General features: G+C 46.0%; 1 protein-coding gene across 3 annotated transcripts in view; it reads right to left on the bottom strand.

Moving 5' to 3' along the window:
• CARF (calcium responsive transcription factor) overlaps window positions 1-24,439 on the bottom strand; it is a 434,709-nt gene that overhangs the window by 204,995 nt on the left and 205,275 nt on the right. For all 3 annotated transcript variants that reach the window (XM_078680246.1, XM_078680247.1, XM_078680245.1), the window contains exons 6-7: window positions 12,804-12,888; window positions 5,956-6,145 (exon numbers count right to left, since the gene is read on the bottom strand). In XM_078680246.1, coding sequence (XP_078536372.1) covers window positions 5,956-6,145; window positions 12,804-12,888 — 275 coding nt within the window. The remainder of the gene's footprint in view (window positions 1-5,955; window positions 6,146-12,803; window positions 12,889-24,439) is intronic.

The raw sequence follows: 24,439 nt of genomic DNA, 5'->3' as shown, positions 1-24,439 counted from the left end.
AAACCCATTCTGCGTAGCGTCGAGTATATCAGCTCGACGGAGATGTTCCGAGAGAGCGGCATTTACGTGTGCCTCCATCACCTTAGCCGGCCACGGCAAGAGTGAAATAGGCCGATAGCTCTCCGGCTTGCTTCCATCCAGGCTAGGTTTCTTCAGGATCGGACGTACCATGGCTCGCTTCCACTTAAGTGGAACAACGCCAGATGTCAGAGACGCATTGACCAAGGAACAAAGCGGAGAGATGTCATGTGCCGCCAGGTCCTTGAACACCTCAGGGCAAAGTGGATCCTCAGGGGACCCAGATTTCACTTTGCGAGCCAAAATGCCTAGGCTATCTAGATTTAACAAAGGTAGAGAACACAGCCCCTCAGATGGTGGAGGCTTAGATGATGTCATCACTGAGGGAACGACCACGGGGAAGGCTCGATAAATAGCATTCACCTTCTCCAGAAAAAACTCTGCCAACTTTTCACAGTGCTCCAGAGAGCTCTGGTGTGATGTTATAACTTTTTTGGCAGTGAGGTCTTTCAATACCTTAAAGATAGCCTTTGCAGGGTTCGAACTATTCCTGAATTGTGTCGCATAAAAAGCGGCACGGGTTCTACACACCACCCGATGGTACACCTTCACTGTAGCCTGATATAAGACTTTCTTAGAGCTGGAGTAGGCTTTGCGCCATGCCCGCTCTGCGCGCCTGCAAGACACCTTCAGGGCTCGTAGAGAGTCATCGTACCAAGGGCTGGCCTTGCCAGGACCAGTTTTACGGGTCACCAAGGGGATGAGGGTGTCCAAGGCCCTGGAGACCCAATCGGTGAACCTGTCGTACAACTGATCCGGAGGGCCTGAGACGTCAAGCGGGTCAGCTGATAAGAGATGAAAGAACTCATCTAGCTTAAGTTTGTTCCAGCGTCTTCTTGGAACAGAACACACCATTGGCTTAGATGGACTAGCCACGATAGGGCAGTGGAACTGTATCAAATAATGATCAGTCCACGCCAAAGGTGTGTAGCTGGTGACACAGACTTCCGTCAGATTGGTAAAAAACGGGTCAAGGGTGTGACCCCCTGAGTGTGTGGGCTGCGTCACCAACTGAGTAAGCTGTAACGCCTCAAGGTCGGCCAGGAAACTGGCGACTGAGGGGCTGCTGGAGTTGTTAAAGTGCAGATTTAGATCTGCATGGGGGTAAATAACACAAATAAAATTTTTAAAAGCACTTACCTGCCGCTCCCTGCTACCATCTTGGGGCTTTTCTGCTCCCGTCTCGACTCCAATTCCCCTTGGGCGGGTGCAAACTGTGCAGCCTCCTAGACGCCAATCAAGGCGCTGCTCTCATACAGGTAATACATCATGAGAGCAGCACCGTGACTGGCCTGAGCGGGCTGATTTTACGTGCGCTCAGCTCCTAGGAGCCTCTGCCTCTTCTCCTCCAAGCTATGCATCACAGTCCGGATGGAGAGAAATCTAAGTGCGCATGATGGTTTGGCCGGCCTTAGACAGCCGTCCAAACTGTCATGCGCACTTACAGTGTGCACTACTACTCCCCTAGCATCATTGCCCTGTCCCAGCCAGTCTTGGTTGGCTCTAGCGAGTATGGAAAGAAAAATAAAATGATAATAAAATGGTTTTATTATAATTTTATTTTTACTGTTTCCCTCAGCTGGCTCTCAGCAGTGTGGGGGGCGGGAGGGTGGGGCGACGCTCCTCTGCCATAGCAAAGAAGGTGCTGGTTTTACTGCAATACGGCTGAGAATTTCGCCTGGAGGAGTCAGCTGCGACCACTTGAATGATGACTGAGCATCTTAAATCCTTAATCTTTTTAAGGCTTTCAATATTAGAGCAATCAGGAAGAGGAAATGAAGACAACTGAATTCTCTAAGTCCAAATAGTTTTGGAACAGAGCGAGAGGCACCTTTAAAGAAAGTCAGGTGGCCTGACATCCTTCCAGGATGGTGGAGGTTTGTTGTTGAAAAGCAAAAGAAAAATGTGCGTTACATGCTCTGATTTTTTTCCCTGCAAGTCAGGGATATTTGAAAAATGTCCTTCTTGGGTCCGTCCTGCTTTGCATAATGATCTCAGGATGGAAAAATCTGTGACTTTAACCACACCCTGAAAAGGGCAGGGCTATTGTCACAATGACCTACCGGCCCAAAGGAGGATGGGTGGCCAGGTAAAGCATTTTGGCCAAAGGAGCAAGCTGAGGCTCTGCCAGCGAAAATCCTGCTGTTCTCCTTATTCTAAATTTGATAGGCGAAATTGAGTTTATTGGGGTCCCTGCACCGCCAATTTACCACAGTGCTCCTGTCCTGCCAACTCTAAATGAGCTGGTAACTCTCTCACGTCAGTATGAATATTATTGGGTCTTAGCTCAAATGTGCCTTTACAAAATATGGGAAAAGGACACGTCTTTTAAATAATACTCCAGTTTTAAGAAAAATTGCTTTTAGATACCAAGCGAGCTACCTCATTCTTACAATCTTGAAAAGTTTAAACAGTCACTGCTGTCTCAGATGTGTTCAACGTCCAGATATTTGGATTAGCCTTACAAATATTTTCCTGTGAACCGTTTTAAGATTAATCATTTGTATTCACATTTTCGAAGGAACTGCACAACAAAAATAGCATAAATATATGCTGCAGAAACTCGCTACCCTTAAGGAGACACCATCCAACCATATGAATTGGTTCATACTAAATGCCACACAAAGGTCCTTTCCTTTTAGCTTTATAGCAAACCCCTGAACTTAAATTAATACAGTATATATCCCTCCGTCCAGAAAAGACAAAGGAGAGAAGATACAAGGATAGTGGAGGAAAAATAAGAGTGGAAAAAAAGGAAAAAGAAAGAAAGGGAAAAGTGGGGCAAACATGCATTAATAAAGGGAAACATTTGCACTTGGAATATAACCTAGGATTGCACCCAATCAACCACCATCAGTTGCAGCAGGTGAGGCAGAATTCAGCTTTACTAGTCACTAGGGATCTCACACTTTATAAGGAGAACTGTCCACTTGATAGTAAACAGGAAGATATGCATTATTTCCATCTGCGAATATCCTTGAAACAGGCTTCCTTCTTAACGATTGTGTCCCTCATTTCAGGGCCACTACAATAGTGCCATGACATTTATTCTTCATATAGTCTGAAGTTCCGAAGGGCAATCTGAATGGGTTAGCAACAATGTTTTCTTCATCATAGTCAGGGGGAAAGGCACTTAGTGAACACCCTCTCCTTTGCTTCCAGCTTGTTTTGGTCATTGGGAAAGCCCAGCATCTCTCCCACGGCCATGTGTCTGAGTCTCTACAGTGCCTCCACTTTACTGTCCAAGAGCAGCAGTACCCCATATGCCTTGTTTAGGAAGTCTCAATGAGCATGCAGGTCACCTTCCACTTGATCAACCATGCCTTGTACCTGACGACCCTTATTACCAAATGTCTTCAATATGGCCTCCATCCCTGATATTTTAGTTTCAATGCGACTCAAAAGGATCTCTGCAGCCACTACTGCCTTCTCCACCATATCCAGTTTCCATAAAATACCATCCAGGGCAGCTATCACACTCTTAGGGTCATCCACTTACTCCACTGAAGCCACAGTAGTGTTCAACATGCATCAGACCCTTTCTTTTTTCGAGCTACTGACTGCAAAAATATTTTCTCCATTTCATATGATCCCTCTCTGTCATGCTGGCTCTGACTAGCGCCACTTGCTGCCCTCAAGACGCGTCTCGTCCCAGATAGTACCGGTCAGCTCCAGCCATTACCACTGGGGAGAAATTCCTTGTTTACCCCCACCTCCCAACAAACGGGGCAACCAGGCTCCTCAATGCATGACAGTCCCAAATGAGCCAGCACCTGCCACGGGCCTTAGGAATGATCCGGCTCTTGACAAAAGTGACCGTTGGGCATCCATCCAAATTCCTTTAGGGCTGCCTCCCCTTACGGGCAGGGCCCTGTTCCTGGCATTACAGAGCAGCCAACCATGATTATGCCAGGTCATCAGAGGCCAGTGAGAGCAGTTCCCATCACTGAAGCAGAACCTGGTCCTCCCAGGCCCCCAAGAATAGGAAGCGCGAGGGGCACCAGGAGCTCAAAAAAAATGGCAAATACACTTGATTCACCATCTCTTACTCCTAATTTGTTCTCTTCTGATAGAAATGTCCATCCCTCTCTAGGTACAGACCCATACCCCACTGTGTAGACCAAGCATGCAAAGATCTAGCTGTTGAAATGAAAGTAGAAAAGAGTGAATGGAGTGGTCCAAACCCCAAACCTTTGTGGTTGGCCTTCCTTGTAAACATTCCCGTGGACCTAAGGTGGGTGTACCAGGCGAATGAAAGTTTTTGACTTGCTGCAGCATGGTCGAAGTACCAAATGGGGGTATTGGGAATCTTTCCAATGAAAATACAAGTTGATTCCTGAAGGCATGATTCATAAAAGGGAAGAGACAAAAACGTCGACCTGCCTTGTCTGAAGGCCACCACATCTCTTAAAGACAGCAGAAAATGTTCTTGTAAGGCATAGAGCACGACAACTGCTTTGAGATGGCAATGATTAGGGCTGGAAATCAAAATTTGTAACTAACATTAATGACATATCATAGGTATAAAAATATTCTGGGTGCTCATTTGGGGTCCAGCTGACCAGAGACGTTTTAAGGCATGGGCAAAGTGGGCCCTTTTAGGGGGGGGGCTGATAGAGACAGCTCTGTTCTGCACGGCTTGCCCTGATGATCTTGAATAATTCATCGACAGATTGCTTTAAATACTCTTTCTCATTAATTCAGTTTTGATGTGAGTGGTGCGTAAAAATCTAGTACAAAGATTTTTTTGCAGTGAAATGTTGTATTTGTTTCATGCAACATCCATAAATAAAGTTTCATTTAGATCAAAACAGGACTTCATATATGAGAGGTGGGCGGGTGTCACAAAGATTTTTTGCAATAATGTTAGTGAGCTGCTGCTGTGCTACAATATTGAAAACACTCACCACTATCCATGAACATTAGAATTGGACGAGTGTACCTGTGCACTGTCAGTAGCCTGGCCTAAGAGGGCATGACAAAGATGAAACTGGATCATAAATTCAAAACTGTTCTGAACAGGGGCCCCTTAAAAGCTATCGGACCCGTTCCCCCAAAATCCTTAAGATGTCCCTGCAGCTGACTAGACTCAATTTAAATGTGAGGTAAATGAATTATACCGCTTATTTTTAAAATATGGTAATATCACACTACAGCATGGAAAAACATGTCCATTACCACTAGTGGGCAATATTCTGTACAAATGTACAGAAAATGTATCATAAACATAGGTATAAGTAGTGATTCACTATTCCAGTGCAGGGAAATTCTGCAGAATCATATTTATCAATGCATGAGATTACCTCTGGTATACCACTCACCTCCAAACGAGGTCCTGAGTAAATGAAACCGAACTCTTAAAATTACCTAAGTAAAGCAAACGAACCAATTCTTTAACTTTTGTAGATATGTTCATAAACATTTGTAGAGAATGTGTTCTCGTTTGTTTATTTCCTGAAGGAGAGTTCCTGGTAGAATAAGTGTACAGACAAAACAATAAAAAGATTTAAGTCAGAACTGGAACATTAATATTATTTAATGGCCCAAGATCTCGGCGGCTGCAAGCACAAAATGTGAGTTGTTAATTAAATAAAAATGGTTATCTTTAAGATTAAAACAAAAGTACATTTTAATAAGAACATATACCATCAAACCTAGTTGTATTCTGTGCCAAAGTTAGAAGGATACTGAGAGTTTCAGAATGTTTCTATTTAGAACCACTGCAAGTTTCAGAATACAAGATTGATAAGAACAAAGGACATGGACGTGACTGCACTGCAATACTAAGATTTTGTATCATATCAATCACTTCACCGTGAATTTGACCACGTGGCATCTGATGACCGGCTCTAAAAAGGCAAACGAGCTGTACGTTACCTGCATTGATGAAGGGAATGCCGTCATAGGGGACGTACTGCGATTTCCACATCATGCGCGAGGCCGGTTTGGCAGAGCTTGGAGACTGTCGCGTGCCCCACATGCTGTGGGTTTGCTGCTTGTGTAACTTCAGAATGCTCTCGAGCTCATCCTCGCTCGTACAGTATCCTCGGTAAGAGTCCCCAATTCTCTGCAAGGATTGACGTTACAAAACAAGAAAATAATACAGATATACATTTTTTATAATTACAAAAATATTTTGCACAGAGCAGCAATAATTTACACACCCTGTATTTAATATCGAATACAAGGTACGGAACTTAACATAAATTCTATCCTGAACATGGAATTATTGTCTGTAATGCAAATGCACGGTCCGTGTCCTGTCCCACCTACCGCCCAAGGGGCACCCCGCTATCTGCCACCGCTGGCCCACGTGCCATCTCGATTTCAGACTGCGTGTAATGCAATGTCAACACATAAAGGCAATTCAAATGATATTGCTATATTAATTGTCATTGGCACTCGGATTTTTCGTGCTTTGGCAAATGGCGTTTTTGCGATGCTATGTGCATCATAATTTCAATGATTGTATTTTCTAGCGTCAGACAGCTGTTGCCGTCACGCTAAAGTACCTGGTTTCTTTAAAATGACGGTGGCAGCAGCACCCACGATTGTAGTGAATGCGCTTTCCCTTTCCCTTTCCCTTTCCCCGTCATTTGCCTGTTCAGCGCTGCCAGATTCTCCCTAGCAGCGGGTGCCCAGAGCGCGCTGGAGACTCGGCACTGATGGAGCTGCAGCACCAAGAAAGCAGGCACTGCACCAGGCAGCCTTCACTCTGGGTGTCACCACACAGCGTTCACAGAGCACCCCTGTGCTGGGGTTTCCAGATCTCTCCATGTCGGCAAGACACAATGTTAAAAACCCTTACTTTCTCCGTACAGGTCAATCAATCAATCAGGGAATTGTAAGCACGCTGCTCACCCATGAGAGTCTAAAGGCGCTGAGGGGAGGGGGGGTCCGTAGATCTGTTTGGCCGAAGAGTTAGGTCTTGGGGGTCTTCCTGAAGGTGTTCAGGGGCGCGTCTGATGTCTGCTGGTAGTTCGTTCCAAGTCTTGGCTGCAATGTGAGAGAAAGATCTTCCGCCTATTCTGGCTCTGGATGCGCGGGGTTTCGGCCAGTGCAAGGTTGGAAAATCTGAGGTTTCTTATGGGCACGTGGAAGTTGAATCTGTCGTTGAGGTATTTGGGTCCGTTGATGTTTAGGCATTTGTAGGCATGAGTGAGGATTTTGAAAGTGACTCTTTTCTCCACGGGGAGCCAGTGGAGACATTGTAGGTGTTGACTGACGTGCTTGTGTCGGGGGATAACGAGGACGAGTCTGGCGGCGGTGTTCTGTATTGTCTGGAGTTTGCGGAATAGGAACTTGTTGATGCCGGCGTGGAGTGTGTTTCCATAGTCCAGTCTGCTGGTGATGAGTGTGTGGGTGACTGTCTTCCTCGACTCAGGGGGATCCACTTGAAGGTCTTTCAGAGGATGCGGAGGGTGTTGAAGCAGCTGGAGGTGACAGCGTTGACCTGTCGGTTCATGGTGAGTGATTAGTTGAGTACGATGCCGAGGTTCTTGGCGTGGTTTGAGGGGGTAGGTGGGCTTCCGAGAGCGGTCGGCCACCAGGTGCTGTCCCATGCAGAAGGGGTGGTACTGAGGATGAGGACCTCTGTCTTCTCTGCGTTGAGCTTCAAGCAGCTGTTGGTCATCCAGAATGCAACGTCCTTCCTTTCTGGAAGTTGAATTTGGCAGTGGTGGTGTCTTTCGTGAGGGAGAGGATGAGCTGGGTGTCGTCGGCGTAGGATACGATGTTGAGGCAATGTTGTCAGACGATGGCTGCAAGGGGGGCCATGTAGATGTTGAAAAGGGTGGGGCTCAGGGATGAACCCTGTGGGACTCCGCAGGTGATTTTCGTGGGGTCGGAGAGGAAGGGTGGGAGTCTGATCCTTTGGCTTCATCCGGTGAGGAACGATCGGATCCAGTCCAGGGCTGTTCCTTGTATGCCTGTGTCATGTAGTCTGGCGACTAGTGTGCGATGGGAGACGTTGTCGAAGGCCGCTGATAGGTCGAGTAGGATGAGGGCTGCGGAGTGGCCTTGGTCCAGGAGGGTGTGGATGTAGTCTGTGGTGGCGAGTAGGGCGGACCCTGTGCTGTGGTTGCTTTGGAATCCGTATTGGGACGGGTCGAAAAGGCGTTCTCTTCAATGAATCATGTCAGTTTCCTGTTGACTGTTTTCTCTGCAACTTTGGCTACGCAAGGGAGGAGTGAGATGGGCCGATAGTTCTTGAGGTCGGTGGGGTCAGCTGTGGGCTTCTAAGCGTTGTGATTGGTCTGAGCGCAGTGATTTTGCTCTCAGACAGGGAATGGGAGCCTGGTCATGTTTTTCAGGCAGGCGGTAATACAGCCAGCATGGAGGACATTAAAAGTGCGCATGACTGGCCGGCACGAGAGGGCAGGCCAGACAGTCATTGAGCACTTAGGAGGGTGCCACTACTCCTCCCCGCCTCCGAGAGCAGAGCAGACCTGCCTGCCTGCCAAGCTGCAGCCGCACCCTCCTAAGTGTGCAATGACTGTTTGGCCAACCCGCATCGGGCCAGCCAAACAGTCATGCACACTTTGCATGTCCTCCATGCTGCCTGAGTGCAGAACATGCCCAGGCCCCCATTTCCTGGCTGAGCGCTGAACCACGACACTCAGACCAATCACAACGCTGCATTGCAGCGTTGTGATTGGTCAGGGGAGCCTTGGTGTGCTTCCTGGTTCCTGTGGAGCGGAGGGACGACGGCAAGTAAGTTAAGTTTTTTTTCTTCTTTACTTTACCCCTTCTCCCTCCTTGCCCCGACCTGCCATCCCCAATCCATGCCAGCCACCACAGCATACTCAGCCATCTAGTACATTCTAGCAATCCCTCTCAAATCTGGTGTTTCCTCGAAATAGAGGGATCTCTGCTGAGCTGGCAGCCATCTCTAAATCTGGCAGGCGGATTACACTCATAATGGTGGGAGTAAAGTACTCCCCCATGGCGGAGGTATATACTCCATCCACTAAACTCACAATCAGGCCCGGGGTATTCACTAGCACAATAAAATATTAGATTATGATGAAGTGTTGATATACATAATATGCTCTCTCTTTCGCATGACTTTTCTTTTCTTCATTTTTGCCTGTATTTGTTGTTCTCATTCAGATTCTCTTCAAAGACCTTCATTGCTACACTTGATTCCCTTCCGAGTTAGGACTATCTCATTACCTGCTTGAAGCGGACCATGTTTCCTGTATTTCAGGAAAGTTCCCTATTGCTTGTGAAGCTGTTATTCTCTAGTCTGTATTTGGCATCATGAATATACTGTCTAGCACCTTTTTTAAGGTAGGTATAATTGCTCGATGGGTTTTCACAAGTTAGGCAACTCGTCTCCCTTGGGTTATAGCAGTTCACCTGCCCCTTTCTAATTTATTTTCCCTGACTGACGAAGCGTCTGCCCGGCAACTCAGTCAGGGATTAAAGGCTGTCCTATCTATACAGATTTTACCAGTTGGAGCTGCGAGCATCTCCTCTTTCCAGGCCAGTTGAAATGATTCCATAACTGTTGACTCATTTGCTCTAGGCTCGAATTATCCAACTTAAAACTGATGAGGGACCCAACCATAGTTGTCCTTTATTTGAGGATCCCATCCTTTGTAGTGACAAGCTTGCAGTCCAAGGTTCCTGTGTGTTCGCGATGGGATAGACATTATGGCCGCAATTGACTGGTTGTAAAGGGCCTTAATGCAGTTGCGTAACACAAATGCTGGGGGCCGCTACAGAGTGTAATGAGCAGCCCCTGAGATTCCCATATCTTACAGCTATTCTTAATCATTAAGCTGAAAGCAGAACCCTTGAAATCTGGACACCACACTTGCACCATAGATGCTTGCTTTATGCCCCTGCCCAAATGGTGAAGTGACTTGTACCCTCAACTGGATCTGTCACCACTGACTAAAAACGGGATGATGAAGCAAAAGGCACACAAATGATGGACGGAATGCGACAAATCAAGCACTCATCCCTAGTCAAGAAATCTGGGTTGAATCCAAAACGGGATGAGACACTTTTTTTTCCTTTTGGCGATAGAGTTGATAGGTTGTGACTGTTCGAAAACACCAGTGAGTGACCCAGAGTCTATATGGGGTAAATACAGCACAAAGTGCAGAAAGGGAAAGAAGACTATGCCAAAGTTCCTGCTTGCCTTTCATTCATTGACTATTTCACTGAAAATGAACATATCTAGGGAACATTTGCTGTAACTTTTGAAAGGCTCAGATATACAAATGCCCTCTGTCGACCTCCCCATTGTTGGTGGTCACCTGCCATTGGCTTGTATAGGGGGTTTCGTTTCGTTGTGGCACTGGGACTCTTTAACCTGCAAACACTGATTCGTTGTGTACCATGGGGCTCTTTATTGCACACAGAATGTAAAAGGAGGGTTAGGTACTTCAAGTCTTTTGTGTACGTGTGTTTTTAATATCTTGCTGAACTTGGCTTCTTTTTGAAAGTTGGGGTATCTAATGGGCATTTAATACTATATATAAAATTGGTTCACAATGAATAGAAGATTCTCACAGACAAAACAACTTGCCGCCTATCCTTGGTTATTCTCTGAGGGTCAAGTTCCAAATAGGAAGCCTCGAAGCTTTGGAGTAATATCATAGGACCAGAAACACCTGGAGTTAGAGGACTAAACGGTGGCGCTGAGGCTAGTATTGCCTACTTCTTCCATGCCTCTAGGGTCTTCTCCCTCTGTTCTTCCCCTGTATCCATTTGCAATTCCAGGTTGCCACTCCATAAGTGCTGTAGCCAAGTGAACAGGATGGGGAGGGAGGCCTTGCACCTTCCCTTGTTCTAAAATCACGATCAGCAACGAGGCGGGCCTCATCCATCGTGCGGATGATAACAGGTGGGATCATCTGTGTTACTCAGGAAAAGATCTCAAAGCTGTAAGTCTCGATCACTCAGAAAGTATGGGAATGATCTAGGGAGGCTGGTGGATGATACATTTCCTGTGGTGGGTATAACCTCCCAAATGTGGGTTTGTTGTAACCTATCCTAATGTAAAGGCAATTAACAAAGACAGGAAACAGTAAAAAATAAACAATTATCTGAAATTTTAGTTACCGAAGGACAATCAATCACTTCTAAAATGTAAATGGGCAGCTTGTAAATGTGGGAAAGAAAATCTAATACAAGCAAATGTTTAAGCAATAAGCTACTTAATTCTTATGGTCAACTGAAAAAGCACTCAAAATCCACAACGTGGATACAACATAAGTGATACGCAGCAAGCAGCAGAAGCTTGTGTAAGGATGCAGAATACTTGACATACTATCAATTAGGAAGGCTGCAGTGGAGACACGTAGATTCACCACAGCTGCACAGATGTGATGCCTGCAGTGAAGTATGAAGCTTGCTGCACACACGCTGCCACGATTAGTGCAATGGTGAAGGCAGAGTTCTAGCATCAGGACATGCCGATGCAGCAAAGTAAGTCGCTGCCATGTAGGGCTCGATAGGAAACCAGTCGGAGAGGTGGTGACTGAGAGACCTTACACTACGCTGGGCAGGGAAAGAGAGTGGGTTGGTCCATTATCCTTAGGCATAAATATGTGGCAGAATGAGGAAGTCAGAAGAGGGAAGATGGAGGTAGGCTGGATGGTTTTCTGACAACCACCAGGAGTCTGACCCCTACTGCCTGGACTTACCACAATAGTACATCAGATGCAAGTCTGAATGGACTTGAGAATCCAGTAGACTCTATCCTGGGGAACATGGAGATTATCAGTGGAATACCTGCTAGATACAGACACTAAAGGATAGAAAGGACTTCAAGGTACTTCCCCGGATAAGAGGAAATGCCCAAGTGTGAAATAAATAAAGACGCTGATGCAAGTCTGGGTAGATTGAACAGATTTCCTTTTACACAGTATATATGAATCGATAATGGCTGTCTGTGTGTTACTGACGCACCGTACAGTGTGCATTTGCTGGAGCCTTGAACACTGTCATACAAAATGCTGCCACAGAAGGCACAGTGCTGCTAAGAGCAATGAGATATTCACCGCCTAATTTGAACCGAGACCCCAACATGGCTCGAGTGAGCATCTATCACTCATGGTTTCAGGTGAAATTAGCACTGAAAATTAGCTGCAATAGAATCTTTTTGTGCAACTAATGTATGCTGATATCTTCTGCAATACAAGAGAATCCTCAAACCTCCAGTGTAGAGGGAGGTCGTTCCATGTTTTGGATGCATGGAACGAGAATGCTGGCCCTCCTGTTCTGTGGTCATAATCCATATTACCACCAGCTCTTGAGTCCTGTCTACTCTTCATGCCCAGTCTTATACTCCCACTTCATCTGCACAAAACCAGTATTTATGTCCTGTCTTATATGTATTTCTATTTTAACCATAGTATTGTCTCTTAAATGGGAGGCAGGCTCGTGTCCATTATGTACAACCCCTTCAAATAAAAAGACAAAGAACTTCTGGCTAAAAGGTTTCTCCGGTGACAGCTTGCATGCAGGGCACTTATTATGAGACATCTACTGAACAAACGATCCGCAATACAGCTGATCTCCAATATTCTAGTAACAAATTCCTCTAGAGTGGGTAAAATAGGAATCAAAATGTTTGCTCAACCTTGCAAGGGGAAGGACAGTGGAAGGCAAGCTCCTGATAAGCTACGCACACTTGGAAGAAAACGTGTCAATTCCATACATTCAACAATAGAGTACAAAACAGGAAGGCATTCTACACAGGCCCTCACCTCGCAGCTCTGCAGACGATGGGCCCATGCAGGGGCGCTTGGCGGTAGTGGCAGGAGAGGCAGAGGGAAGAGGTCGTCTTCTTGCCTGAAAAAATGAAGTTGATACTACATAAACAAAATGTGGGCCTGGAAAGAGACAGATTACTCTAACAAGATGTTGTTTTATAACCTATGAAATTGCCTATCTTTGAACTCCAATAAAAAATTATGACACAAAAGAGATAGTTCTACATTATTGGACAAGCTGCAAAGGTAATTGTGTAGATAGTTCACTAGGCCAGATTTATGTGGAAGGCAGAAAATCGAAGGTTTGGCAAGCTATAACAATAGCAACTCTAATGTATGTGCTGGTGCATTAAAATGTCAATCTGCAGGCTCAAAATAACTTCTCTAGGATTTCTGACATTACCCACGGAAAGGCCTAACCTGACACTGCGGTGTTGAGGAGGCACGCATCAAAATGAAAAATCATTTCTGTTGAGGCCCATGACATATGAGAAAGGCTGCCTTCAAGACACCGGATCTGATGCAGGGCTCGAATGTTTATATCTGAAGGAGCAGGTGGTTGTGTGGACCTTGAAAGCAAATATTCTTTTGTTAATCTCTTTTTTGTCAACTACCTAACATTTACAGTACCATTTACTTTCAAGGTTCACACAACCAACTGCTTGTCTGGTACTGCAAAGGTATACAACTCAGAAACGGGCAAGAGAAAACACAAGCGTGAGATGATGTCAGAAGGTCTGCTCTGACCAGGCCAGGCCTCCCGATGCCATGTCAGCTGGCAGGTACTAATGCAGGAGGGATTTCATCACTTCAGAGTCAGTGGTAACTCCCCACCCCCCACTCCAACTAAGGCATGGGATGACCGGACTGGGCGAACAGGCATTCTGTCAATCCTTTATGGGTGCCCTACTCTAAATGAGGCATTTAGTAATTTGTGAATATTTGTCTCATTGGTAAGTTCTATCAGGAAAAAAAGTCGTTCATTATCATATGATTATCCAGCTCAGCTGTTTGTTCTCTTTATGCAATAGGCAAGCCCCTCACTGTGACATCAATAATACTTTTTTGTAAGACCTTCAAAGCTTCCATGGATTAAAATTGAGACTTCACCAATGGAAGTTAAAAGATTCAACAAGTTACTTACCATCGGTAATGCTCCTTCTAGTGGACAGTCTATCTGCCTGCATACTTCTCACCAACAGAATATCCGGGGAATTCTTCTGGGGGCACTCCGCGCACCGGTAGCTGGCGGCGTATGGCTCAGCAGTGACTTCAGACCACCCCAGAAGTAACTACATGGAGCCATAAATAAGTGCTGGTATCTATTTCTTGCTCCTTCTGCTACAGCAGACGCGGAGCATGGAACACATTTTCAAGACGATGTGCGGATTCCTAACTCAGGACCTTTTTAGACGGTAAAGAGGCTATTCCACAGAAAGAGGAGGAGGGACGGTAGTAAGCAATTTGTAGTTCGAGTCCCCACCAGAAAGAGTATTACAAAAGGTAACTTGTTCTTCTGATGGATATTTAAAGCAGGTTCCTCACCTTTAAAATAGACACCAAAGCAGTACCGCTCAAAGGTGACTGTCTGCTGAAGTGTGGACTCAGACCAAAAAGTCCCGCAGAACTGAGCATGCAAAGTGACCTTCCTGCTTAACCTGCCTGTGAAGACAGGAGTTTTTCTGGAACATATGTACTTACGCTGAGATCACAGCACAGCAGAAGTCTCGAACAGGCTTCTTTAATGCCAAAGCCGTCTTAGTGGCTTTTGCATTGGTAGAATGAACCCACTTGCCCTAAGAGGATGCTTCTTGGCCATTGTGTAACAGATTTGAATAAATAATACTATCCACCTGGCCAGGGGCTTCTTTAGCAAAGCCTTCCCTTTGTTTGAAAGAGAAACCAAGAAGAGCTGATCATCCATTTGTGCCGGCAATGTAAAAGCTCAGAGGCCTCATTAGGTCAAGTTGATGGAGCCCCTCCTCCTCTTTCAAAGGGTGAAGTGAAGCAAACATTATTGGCAGAGCAACCAACTGGTCAATGTGGAAGAGACTCATCACCTTCGGTAGAAAGGCTGCTTTGATCCTCAGTACCAATTTATTCTGAAAGAAGATGTAATGTAGTTGTGCCAAAAACATCGGCATGTCACTCACAAGGAAAATAAGTTTGCAGCGTCCGGTCGTAAAGAGCAGATGTAAATCGTCTCAAAGGGTGTGCACATAAGAAATGTCAAGACCAAATGCAGGTCCCATTGACACAAAACAAACGGTGTGGGGAGGAACACATGCATCAGACCTTGTGTAAAACATACGACTTAAAGAAGGTTGGTCAGGTAAATATAGAGACTGAAAAGGTGGATAAATAACCTTTCACTGTGCCCATAGCAAAGCCTTGCTGGGCTAAGAAAAGAACAAACAAAAGAAATCTGAAAGTTTGTCTAGTAAGGGGTTGGTATTTCCAGCACCAGTCCACATAACACGTAACTCATTTTTCCCAGGCCTCAACATAGACAGACTCATCAAGGCACGCCTTCTAGCAACAACACTAGAGCCAACAGCTCTGCTGATCCAATCTAAAGTGTCCAGGTCACCTCGAAGCACACAAATGCCTGCATCCGGACCATCATTTATCGTTTTGGCCCAAGAGGCCCTAAGGTCCTCTGGCACGGCCAGCAAGATGTCACTGGCCACCTCCCATAATGCATGGGTGTACCTTCTCCACAGACAACGTGAATTTGTAAATCTAAGCGATAGACTAGCTGAAGAAAAATGTCTCTTTCTGAAAGCATTGTCTTTTTAATTCTGTATATGAAGGATTGGTAGGGGCGGAATTTGCGTTGACCTTACTTGTTGAAGCTTGAACAAACAAGTTCTCCAGTGTAGGCTGCTTGATCAGGAACCTGGGTCACCAGAATCAGTTTAGGTCACTAAGCCGCAGGTCAAATGACAGGCAAGTATTAGCATGACTTGTACCAGTCAGAAGGGCATCAGTAAGGGCTACATTAAACAGCAATAATGGCTCAGAGAAACATGGCCCTGATTGAAGAATCTTAGTTAACATTCCTATTTTAGTCCAAATAGTGGCTAACTGCAATTCGAGTGTTTCAACTACCCTCTAAACCACCACTAAAAAGAAGCACTTTCCCCAGTTGGTGGCCCACGGGGACAGTCAGGCGCTGTTTAAAGAGATGTGTCTAGCCCACTGGCCTTTTTGTATGTCTGGATATAATGCATCATCCGCATTATGAGAAGGCAGCAATCAGTTTCTTTACTCATCATCAGTGTCCTGAGGGAGACTGGATCCCTGCACCAGGTCTTAAAGTAAAGAAAAAAGAGCGTCAAAACCCTGCTGATACTGACATTGAGACAGAGGCCTGGGATTGGGATCTAGCTGTATAATCAATAGTTGCACTTTTTATACCGCAACATAGGCCTGGAGCGGCTGATTTCAGTTTGGGGGGGTCCAAGACCAGTGTCAGAACTGGATCACTGACCAACATAGTTTGTGTCAGCATTGGTACAGAAGGAACTGGCATGAACCTTGCCACTGGAATAAAAGTCAGTATGGGAGATGGCACGGACCCAGTAGCAGGTCCCGAAGGGGCATATGGTGTATCGGGCAGACCTGCCACCTAAGTCCAACTGAAAACCACTGGAGGTCCATGGGGCCAAAAGTCATGCCAAAGAGAGCCAGAGGAGCACCCAAAATATGCAACAAGGCTCTTTAAAGGCTACTATTTCCTGTAGGGTCAACAGGAAATTCTGGGAGCACCAGCACAAACAGTAGGATCAATTCCAACCCAGGAGATATTGTGCGAGTGCAACCTTTTTCAAGCTGCAATCATGCTTTCTTGCTGGATTTCAAGTGTTGAGATGGAGTTGATTGTTTCTTGGCCTTCTTACACTTGTGCCTAGACTTTGACTCAACTGCGACCTCTTAAGTTCAGCAACAGAGAGTTTAGATTCCTGGTCCCGAATTGCCTTAAGGTGCATGAGGACCCACTTGTCGCATGACTTAAAGTCATGGATTGAGCCCAAGCACAGTAGGTGCACATTGTGAGAATCCATGACCGACATCCAAATCCTGCAGTCTCAGCACAGCTTCAATCCTTTTGCTTTTTTATGGGTTAATTGTTTCCTAACACAATGTGAAATGTTTTTTCGGAGTTGTCTGAAGACTGCCAAAGTTGGGAGCGGAGCTCCAGATCTACGCCAAAGAGCTCAGAAATAAAAGAACTGATGTTAGAGCATAGTGGTGGCACTCCTATGTGTCTCAAATCAGCCACTTCTGAGGAGGTATGGAATCACTGCAGAGCCATACGGCACCACCTACCGAAACACTGGGGCATTGCTGGAAGAATTCTCAGGCACCTGGGGATTTTCTAATGGTAAAGAATCTTCAGTAAGAAGTAGCCATGAGATTTACTAGTGGTGACGAATCTGTGGTTAGAAGTATCCATCAGAACTCATATATTGCAGTCAATACTTTGGCAAATTAAGCAGAGAATGCGCTTCTTTCCAGTAATCCAGCATCAAAAAAGATGACTGACCCATACAATCAGCCAGTCATTAACTGATGCAGACTGGCTGTTTCATAGCGCAGTAGCGGTCAGCAAATTTTGTTGCCAGTAACAGTGTCCTTTGAACTTAAAGGAAGGTCGGATAGTTGAGAACAGAGCAGGAGATCGTCTACTTTATGTCTTATTTTTGCACACCTTTTTTACTTGTGCTCCAGTTCTCAAATCAGTAACTGGAAAAAACATAATCTTTACCACGCTCAAAATTGACATTTTTCTAGCTGTCCCAAAACATGGAGTGCTGATGTTTAAAATGACAGGAAAATCTGAAGATATCACTTAAGATATGAAGCAACTTGGTAGCACTATCAACACATTTCTTCAGTGATATTTCTTTTGTACATCAAAAGCTAAAGCTAATTCCACAACAGTTCCATCAAAAACAATTAAGCCACAGCCAACTCTTGTTTTTGTTGATTTGAGAATGGAATACTGAGAGAAGAAGCCATGCCGATAGGGGGAGATTTTTGTTGGAAAAATGCCATTGAATTGAGATCATGTCTATGACTGAATGTTAATTAAGATTACTAACCAAACGATGTATAACAACTATTGTTGGATAGTATCTAATCGGGAGTGGTTTGTAATTTATACCTATTGGTTTTCTACATGTTTATCTCCTGCCCATTTTGTGAAGGATATCATTAGATTTGAGCCCTGAAGGAGTGGTCACATTACAGCAAAACGTGTTTACTATAACGTAATTGTTTATGATGGGACTGTTGTGGAATTAATTCTAGCCTTTGATGTCCAAAAGAAATAGAATTAAAAAAAATGGTTTATATAGGCTTACATTATTGTAATCTCAAGACAATACTGACTGTCATGAATTAACGTATAAATGTATTTGTTGCTCTAAATAAAGAACACATAGATGTAGTAAATGATGAAATAATTATGATTATTTAGCTCCCTACGAAAGATTGTAGATGTATCTTAAAGTATTTGTCAATAGGGTTATTGACAGTTGTGGGTAGAAGTCAGCACAGGGCCTTATTCATTTTTAACCCAACACATTAAACAAATTCATCTTGGTAGCACTGTTTTCAATTGCCAGGATCATCTCTAAATATGAGGCAGGGTTAGAGTTTAATCAATCCAATCATATACTGAGTTCATACCTAAAATGATGTTAGAAATAAGGAAGAGTCTGCAATAAGCTTGGATCCCCTCAAAACGGATTTTAGGGCTCCATGAGGGCCGAGCTCCAAAAACATATGCTTCTGAAAGACTGGCTGAAGTGTGCCAGAGTTGGTCATGTGTTACTCTCACCTCTTTTCAGATTTAAAGCAGCACAAAAAAGAGGTTAGGTGTAGCTATGCTACGACTGAGCAGGTTCACAATCCTGCTGCTTGCTGCTTATATTTTAAAAATATCTTTCCGAACGTGGCAGAGAAGATTATTGATATTCCCACGAAAAGGCTGGAAAAATGGTTCTTACTATGAATAGTGCCGTTGAAGGTTTGCTGCGTTGTACTTAACCACATGCGCGCGGCGGGTTTTCCCGCTGCGCACTGAAGTTTTTAAAACCCCGCGGTTCATGACTAGCTCAGCTCGTCATGAGCGCACGACAGGTAAACCTCATGAAGAGCTGAGCTCGTCATCAGCGCCTAAAAGACTGCTGCTTTTCATATCTTTACTCAGGAAGACTTGGCAGAAATTCCCTGTTATCCAAAGGTCCCTCCATACTGTACTCATGGTCAGCAAGTAACAGGGATACAGAATAGCACCTGTCGCCAGTACTTTTGCAATATGATCATTCTTGTTTACTCTTAATCGATACATGACTGCTCACTGGGGGTGGGCAAATAACTCCACTATGCTGGCAGAGTTTGCCGAGCTTTGCCCACTCCGTGTTTCAACTTCAACGTGCAGTCCCTGCAAAACTCTGCCAACCGTTGGGTGGCGGAGTTTTTTCTCGCACACGGCTCGCCAGCCTTAAGTTGGGGAGCGTGAGAGAGAATATGCATCCTCTAGCATGATTATCGGGCACTAGTGTATCTCCCAGAGAGATTTCTCAACACGGTCGGTCATGGCAGTTCAAATCGTTCACACTTAGAAAGCTGCCGCTCGTGTACAAAATCTACTCGAATGGCAAAAAGAAGCAGCGTCTTCTGGCATGCCACGTGGTGCTGTATGTTCTGATTTTACAGTGTGGAAAAAGTTACCCGAGCTAAAAATCTGCACGAGCAGAAAACATGCAGAATTTCACCCACTCGCAGAATTCCACAGAATCTCTCTGGTTTTTTTGTAACTCCTTGGAATTCCATGCAGTAAAACTCTGCAAGTTCCACCCACTGTAAGACAACTAAGGACAAAGCAAGGCCTAGAAAAAATTCTAAAGTAATACACATGGCACAAATAACATTTAACAACAAAGATTTCTTGCCAAAGGAGTAATCTCACAAATAAATGAAAATGTCCCTCATCATTATCATAAAAACCTAAATGGTCTCCTCTGCACTAGACATAGAAGAAAATGGTTGAGGAAGGCGAGTGAAGGAGATTGCAGTTTCATATAGGTGGTTAAGGGATTTAGATACAATAACTTTGAAAATAAATCAGTCTTAGAAGAATTTGTGTCAAAAAGGTTCTTTCAAGTTCACGTCATGAGAAAGATAAAAACACCCTGGAGAGAAAGTAAATGCTGCACACACAGCACAGTGCAACTGAAAAACCTTCAATGACGCTTACACCACTCATCTGATCTCTCATTTAAGAAGGTTATTGTATTCGTCACTCGAGGTCTCTTCAACGTTTCGATGTGTCACCAATCTCCTCAACATTTCTACGAGTTTGCCCTCCAGCTGCACACCATTTAAAGGGCAAATTGTAGATTAGTTGAAAATCAATTTAGAGATGTTTCTTTAACTTCTGTTAATTAGTCTAGCATAATAATGCAGTCAGCATAAATAAATCTACTTCTGTCATCCCTTGTTATGGTTCATTTATTTTGTAATGGTTTAACACCACTCATATACACCCCTACAACTGCTGGCAGGTCGGGAATCGATAATAAAAAACAATAGTTAAGAGAATGCCCCCTGTCCTCCCTTCCTCCCACTCCGACATTTGATTTGTCTCCCCCACCAAAAAAAAACCACATCTATGTTTGCAGCTCCTGCGAGGACTGGTTCTGCTCTTACATTGTTTCCAGGAATCTTTTCACCCACTCGTTTGTGCATGCCAAACAGCCACTATGTGTCTGTCTTGCCCAGCCTACCTGTGATACTAAGCACCCTAAGGAACTCTGGGAACTTTAACTCTCCAAATTCCTGAGCCAGAAATGTGATTCATTGAGCCCACACCTCCTCAAATTGGTCTTCCCTCTGGCATAGGGCCAAGAAGATGTTCCCATACCTAGAAACTTCCTTCTGGTTGTGTGAGCCAATCCTCACCCCCTGAATATCTGGGTAAGACACTGCCACCAGGTCCGACTCAACACTGTTCTAATTTAGGAAAGATTTGAAAGTGTACCTGTTTAATCAATCAATCAATCAATCAATTAATCATTGTACTTCTAAAGCGTGCTACCTACCCGTGAGGGTCTTAAGGCGCTGGGGGCGTGGGGTGGGGGCGGGGGGGTGCCGCTACTGCTCCAAGAGCCAGGTCTTGAGGAGTCTTCTGAAGGTGAGCAGGTCTTCGGTCTGTCGTAGGTGGGTAGGGAGGGTGTTCCAATTTTTGGCGGCTAGGAAAGAGAAGGATCTGCCGCTGGAGGTCATTCGTTGGATGCGGGGGACGGCGGCGAATGCGAGGCTGGCGGAGCGGAGCTGGCGGGTGGGGGTGTAGAAGCTGAGTTTGCTGTTGAGTTAGGCTGGTCCGGTGTTGTGGAGTGCTTTGTGAGCGTGGGTGAGCATCTTGAAGGTGATTCTCTTGTCGACGGGGAGCCAGTGTAGGTCTCTCAGGTGGGTGGAGATGTGGCTGCGGCGGGGGACGTTGAGGATCAGTCGGGCGGAGGCGTTTTGGATGCGTTGCAGTCGTCGAAGGTGTTTGGCCGGGATTCCTGCGTAGAGTGCGTTGCCGTAGTCCAACTTGTTGCTGACGAGGGCCTGTGTCACTGTTCTTCTTGTCTCAGTGGGGATCCACTTGTAGATCCTGTGGAGCATGCGGAGGGTATTGTAGCAGGAGGAGGAGATGGCGTTGACCTGTTTCGACATGGAGAGGGAGGAGTCGAGGATGATTCCTAGGTTGCGTGCGTGGTCGGTGGGTGTCGGTGCTTTTCCCAGTGTGGTCGGCCACCAAGAGTCGTCCAAGGCTGCAGGGGTGGATCTGAGGATGAGGAACTCTGTCTTGTCCGAGTTCAGCTTCAGTCGGCTGCCTCTCATCCATTCGGCGACGGCCTTCATTCCCTCGTGGAGGTTGGCTATAGCGGTGTGCGGGTCCTTGGTGAGGGAGAGGATGAGGCTGGCTGTGCTGGAGGGCGACGTGAGCGAGGGGGGCCATGTAGATGTTGAACAGTGTCGGGCTGAGGGATGAGCCCTGCGGTACGCCGCAGATGATGTCGGTGGCTTCGGAGCGGAAGGGGGGGAGGCGAACTCTCTGGGTTCTGCCAGAGAGGAAGGATGTGGTCCAGTCCAGGGCCTTCTCTTGGATTCCGGCTTCTTGGAGGCGTGTTTTTAGTGTGCGGTGGCAGACCGCGTCGAAGGCGGCTGACAGGTCCAGGAGGATGAGGGCTCATGTTTCGCCGTTGTCTAGTTGGATCCTGATGTCGTCTGTGGCGGCGAGGAGGGCTGTCTCGGTGCTGTGGTTTTTTCGGAATCCGGACTGGGATGGGATGTTGTAGTCCTCGAGGTAGGGTATAATAGGGGTTTCGAGCGGACTCTGTGCCTGATTCATTCAGCCCTCGATATACTTGACGTACAACCTCGATTCCTGAACGATTGTTCAAACCGACGGGGAACCTCGACCAGGATGTCCTCGTTATTATCGTTTTCAGATTTCATACTGCACTAAGCAAGGTAACATTCCAGGTGGTCTGCCCTATCTCCCCAGTCCTGAAGAAGACCCCGCTGCAAGGATTTAATAGGACCTGCATATTTAAGAGGGTCGAAACGTCGACAACCATTCTTTCTATTTTGTCAACTCCATGGCCTTACCGTTCATATGTTGTACTATGTGGAGTATGATACAGTTTAACTTTATATCCAAAGTACTTTTGTTCTTTTTTGTACGTTATATGTAACCATCTTTATTGTGGTTTAAAGTATTGATTGTTCGCTCACTTTACCCTTTCCCTATCACTACATCCTCACATTATCACGAAACCCCCCCCTCCCCCCCTTGGGGCCCTGCTCCACCACTATCTCTATTACGTGATTAAAACATGGAGAATGGATTTAATGTCTATGTGATTGCTTTAGTGTATTGAGTTGTATTCTGTGTTCCTCTTTCCCTGGGACCCCTTCCCCATTATACGTAGTCCTCGAGGTAGCGGGTCAGTTGCGTGTTGACGATTTTCTCGATGACCTTCGCCGGAAACGGGAGCAGGGAGATGGGCCGGAAATTCTTGAGGTCCGCCTTGGACTTCTTGAGAATGGGCGTTGATTTCGGCGTGCTTCCAGCTTTCCGGGAAAGTAGCTGTCTCGAAGGAGATGTTGATTACTTTCTGTATTTGGGGTGAGGTGGCTGCATCTGTTTTGTTGAATATGTGGTGTGGCCAGAGGTCTGACGGTGATCCTGAGTGGATGGAGTTCATGATCTTGCGTGTTTCGTCGTTGTTGACATTGGTCCAGGAGGTCAGGCGGTTGATGCGGGTGGTGTTCGCAGGGGGGGTGGAGTCTGACGATGTCGGGGAGGTTGTGGTGGTGTTGAAGCTATCGTGGATGTCAACGATCTTGCGGTGGAAGAAGGTGGCCAGCGAGTCGCACAGTTCTTGTGAGGGCGGGATGGCGTTGGCGCTGGGGTTGGAGAGTTCCTTCACGATGCTGAAGAGCTCTTTGCTGTCATGTGGGTTGTTGTCCAGGCGGGCTTTGAAGGAAGATCTCTTGGCTAATCTGATGAGATGGTGATGTCTGCGGGTGGCGTCCTTGCGGCCTGAGTGGCTGTCCGGTGTTCGTTCGTGGAGCCATTTCTTCTCCAATTTCCGGCATATCCGTTTGGAAGCCTGGAGTTCTTCGGTGAACCAGGTGGCTTTCTTGTTGGTGTGGCTGTTGGAGGGTTTCTTGAGTGGGGTGAGGATGTTGGCGCAGTCGTTGATCCACTATCTGAGGTTGCGGGCGGTGGCGGCTGGGTTGGTGGGTGGGTTCTGGGTGAGGGTGGTGGCCAGCTGGTCTTCAGTGATTTTGTTCCAGCAGCGGCGGGGCAGTTGTTGGGTGTGGTGGTGCTTGGTGGGTTTCTTGTAGGTGAAATGGATGCAGGGGTGATCCGTTCAGTGGAGTTCGGTGGTGCGGTCGAAGGAGACATGGGTGCTTGTGGAGAATATGGGGTCAAGCGTGTGACCGGCGGCATGGGTGGGAGTGGTGACGAGTTGTCTGAGGCCGAGGTTGTCGATCAGGGTGGCGGAGTTGGCGTCATTGTTTTTTTGTTTTTTTTTGTTTTTAAAGACCTTTATTATTGGAATTGTACAGTACACAGCGTTAAGCTTACAACCCGTCCGGGCCAGCCGCGTATTATCAATGTCAAATCTCACGTAAGGAGTGAACACAGTCACTAGGCCGACAACCCTGGGGTTCGACGGCGATCGAGGGATGGACTTAGAATTTTGCAATCATGCAACCAGTTAACAATGCAATATAACAATAATGGAAATAACGAGAGTTGTTTCGTAGGTCTTTCGTTTTCGCTATTTTCTTTGGTATGGTGTTCCTATGCAGACACATAAATACAGTGCTATGGTAGCACTCATCAATGTCATCTTGTGAGCCGTGGCCCGCCGCAACACTTGTAAGACACTGAAAGGATGACAGGTTAGCTCACTCTCTAGGAGGGTGCGGGACAGCATTAAGGAGAGGTGAGGCTACTTAGCTTCGTAAGCGTGTTTGTCATTGGGCGGGTGTACAACACATTCGACCTAATGGGAGCGTCTAGTGCCCGTAGTCGTATCCGGGTAGGATCA

The sequence above is a fragment of the Lissotriton helveticus genome, chromosome 3_1, assembly GCF_964261635.1.
Source record: "Lissotriton helveticus chromosome 3_1, aLisHel1.1, whole genome shotgun sequence".
Lineage (NCBI taxonomy): Eukaryota > Metazoa > Chordata > Amphibia > Caudata > Salamandridae > Lissotriton > Lissotriton helveticus.
The sequence above is the reverse complement of the archived record's forward strand: the minus strand, read 5'-3'. Positions and strand labels throughout refer to the sequence as shown.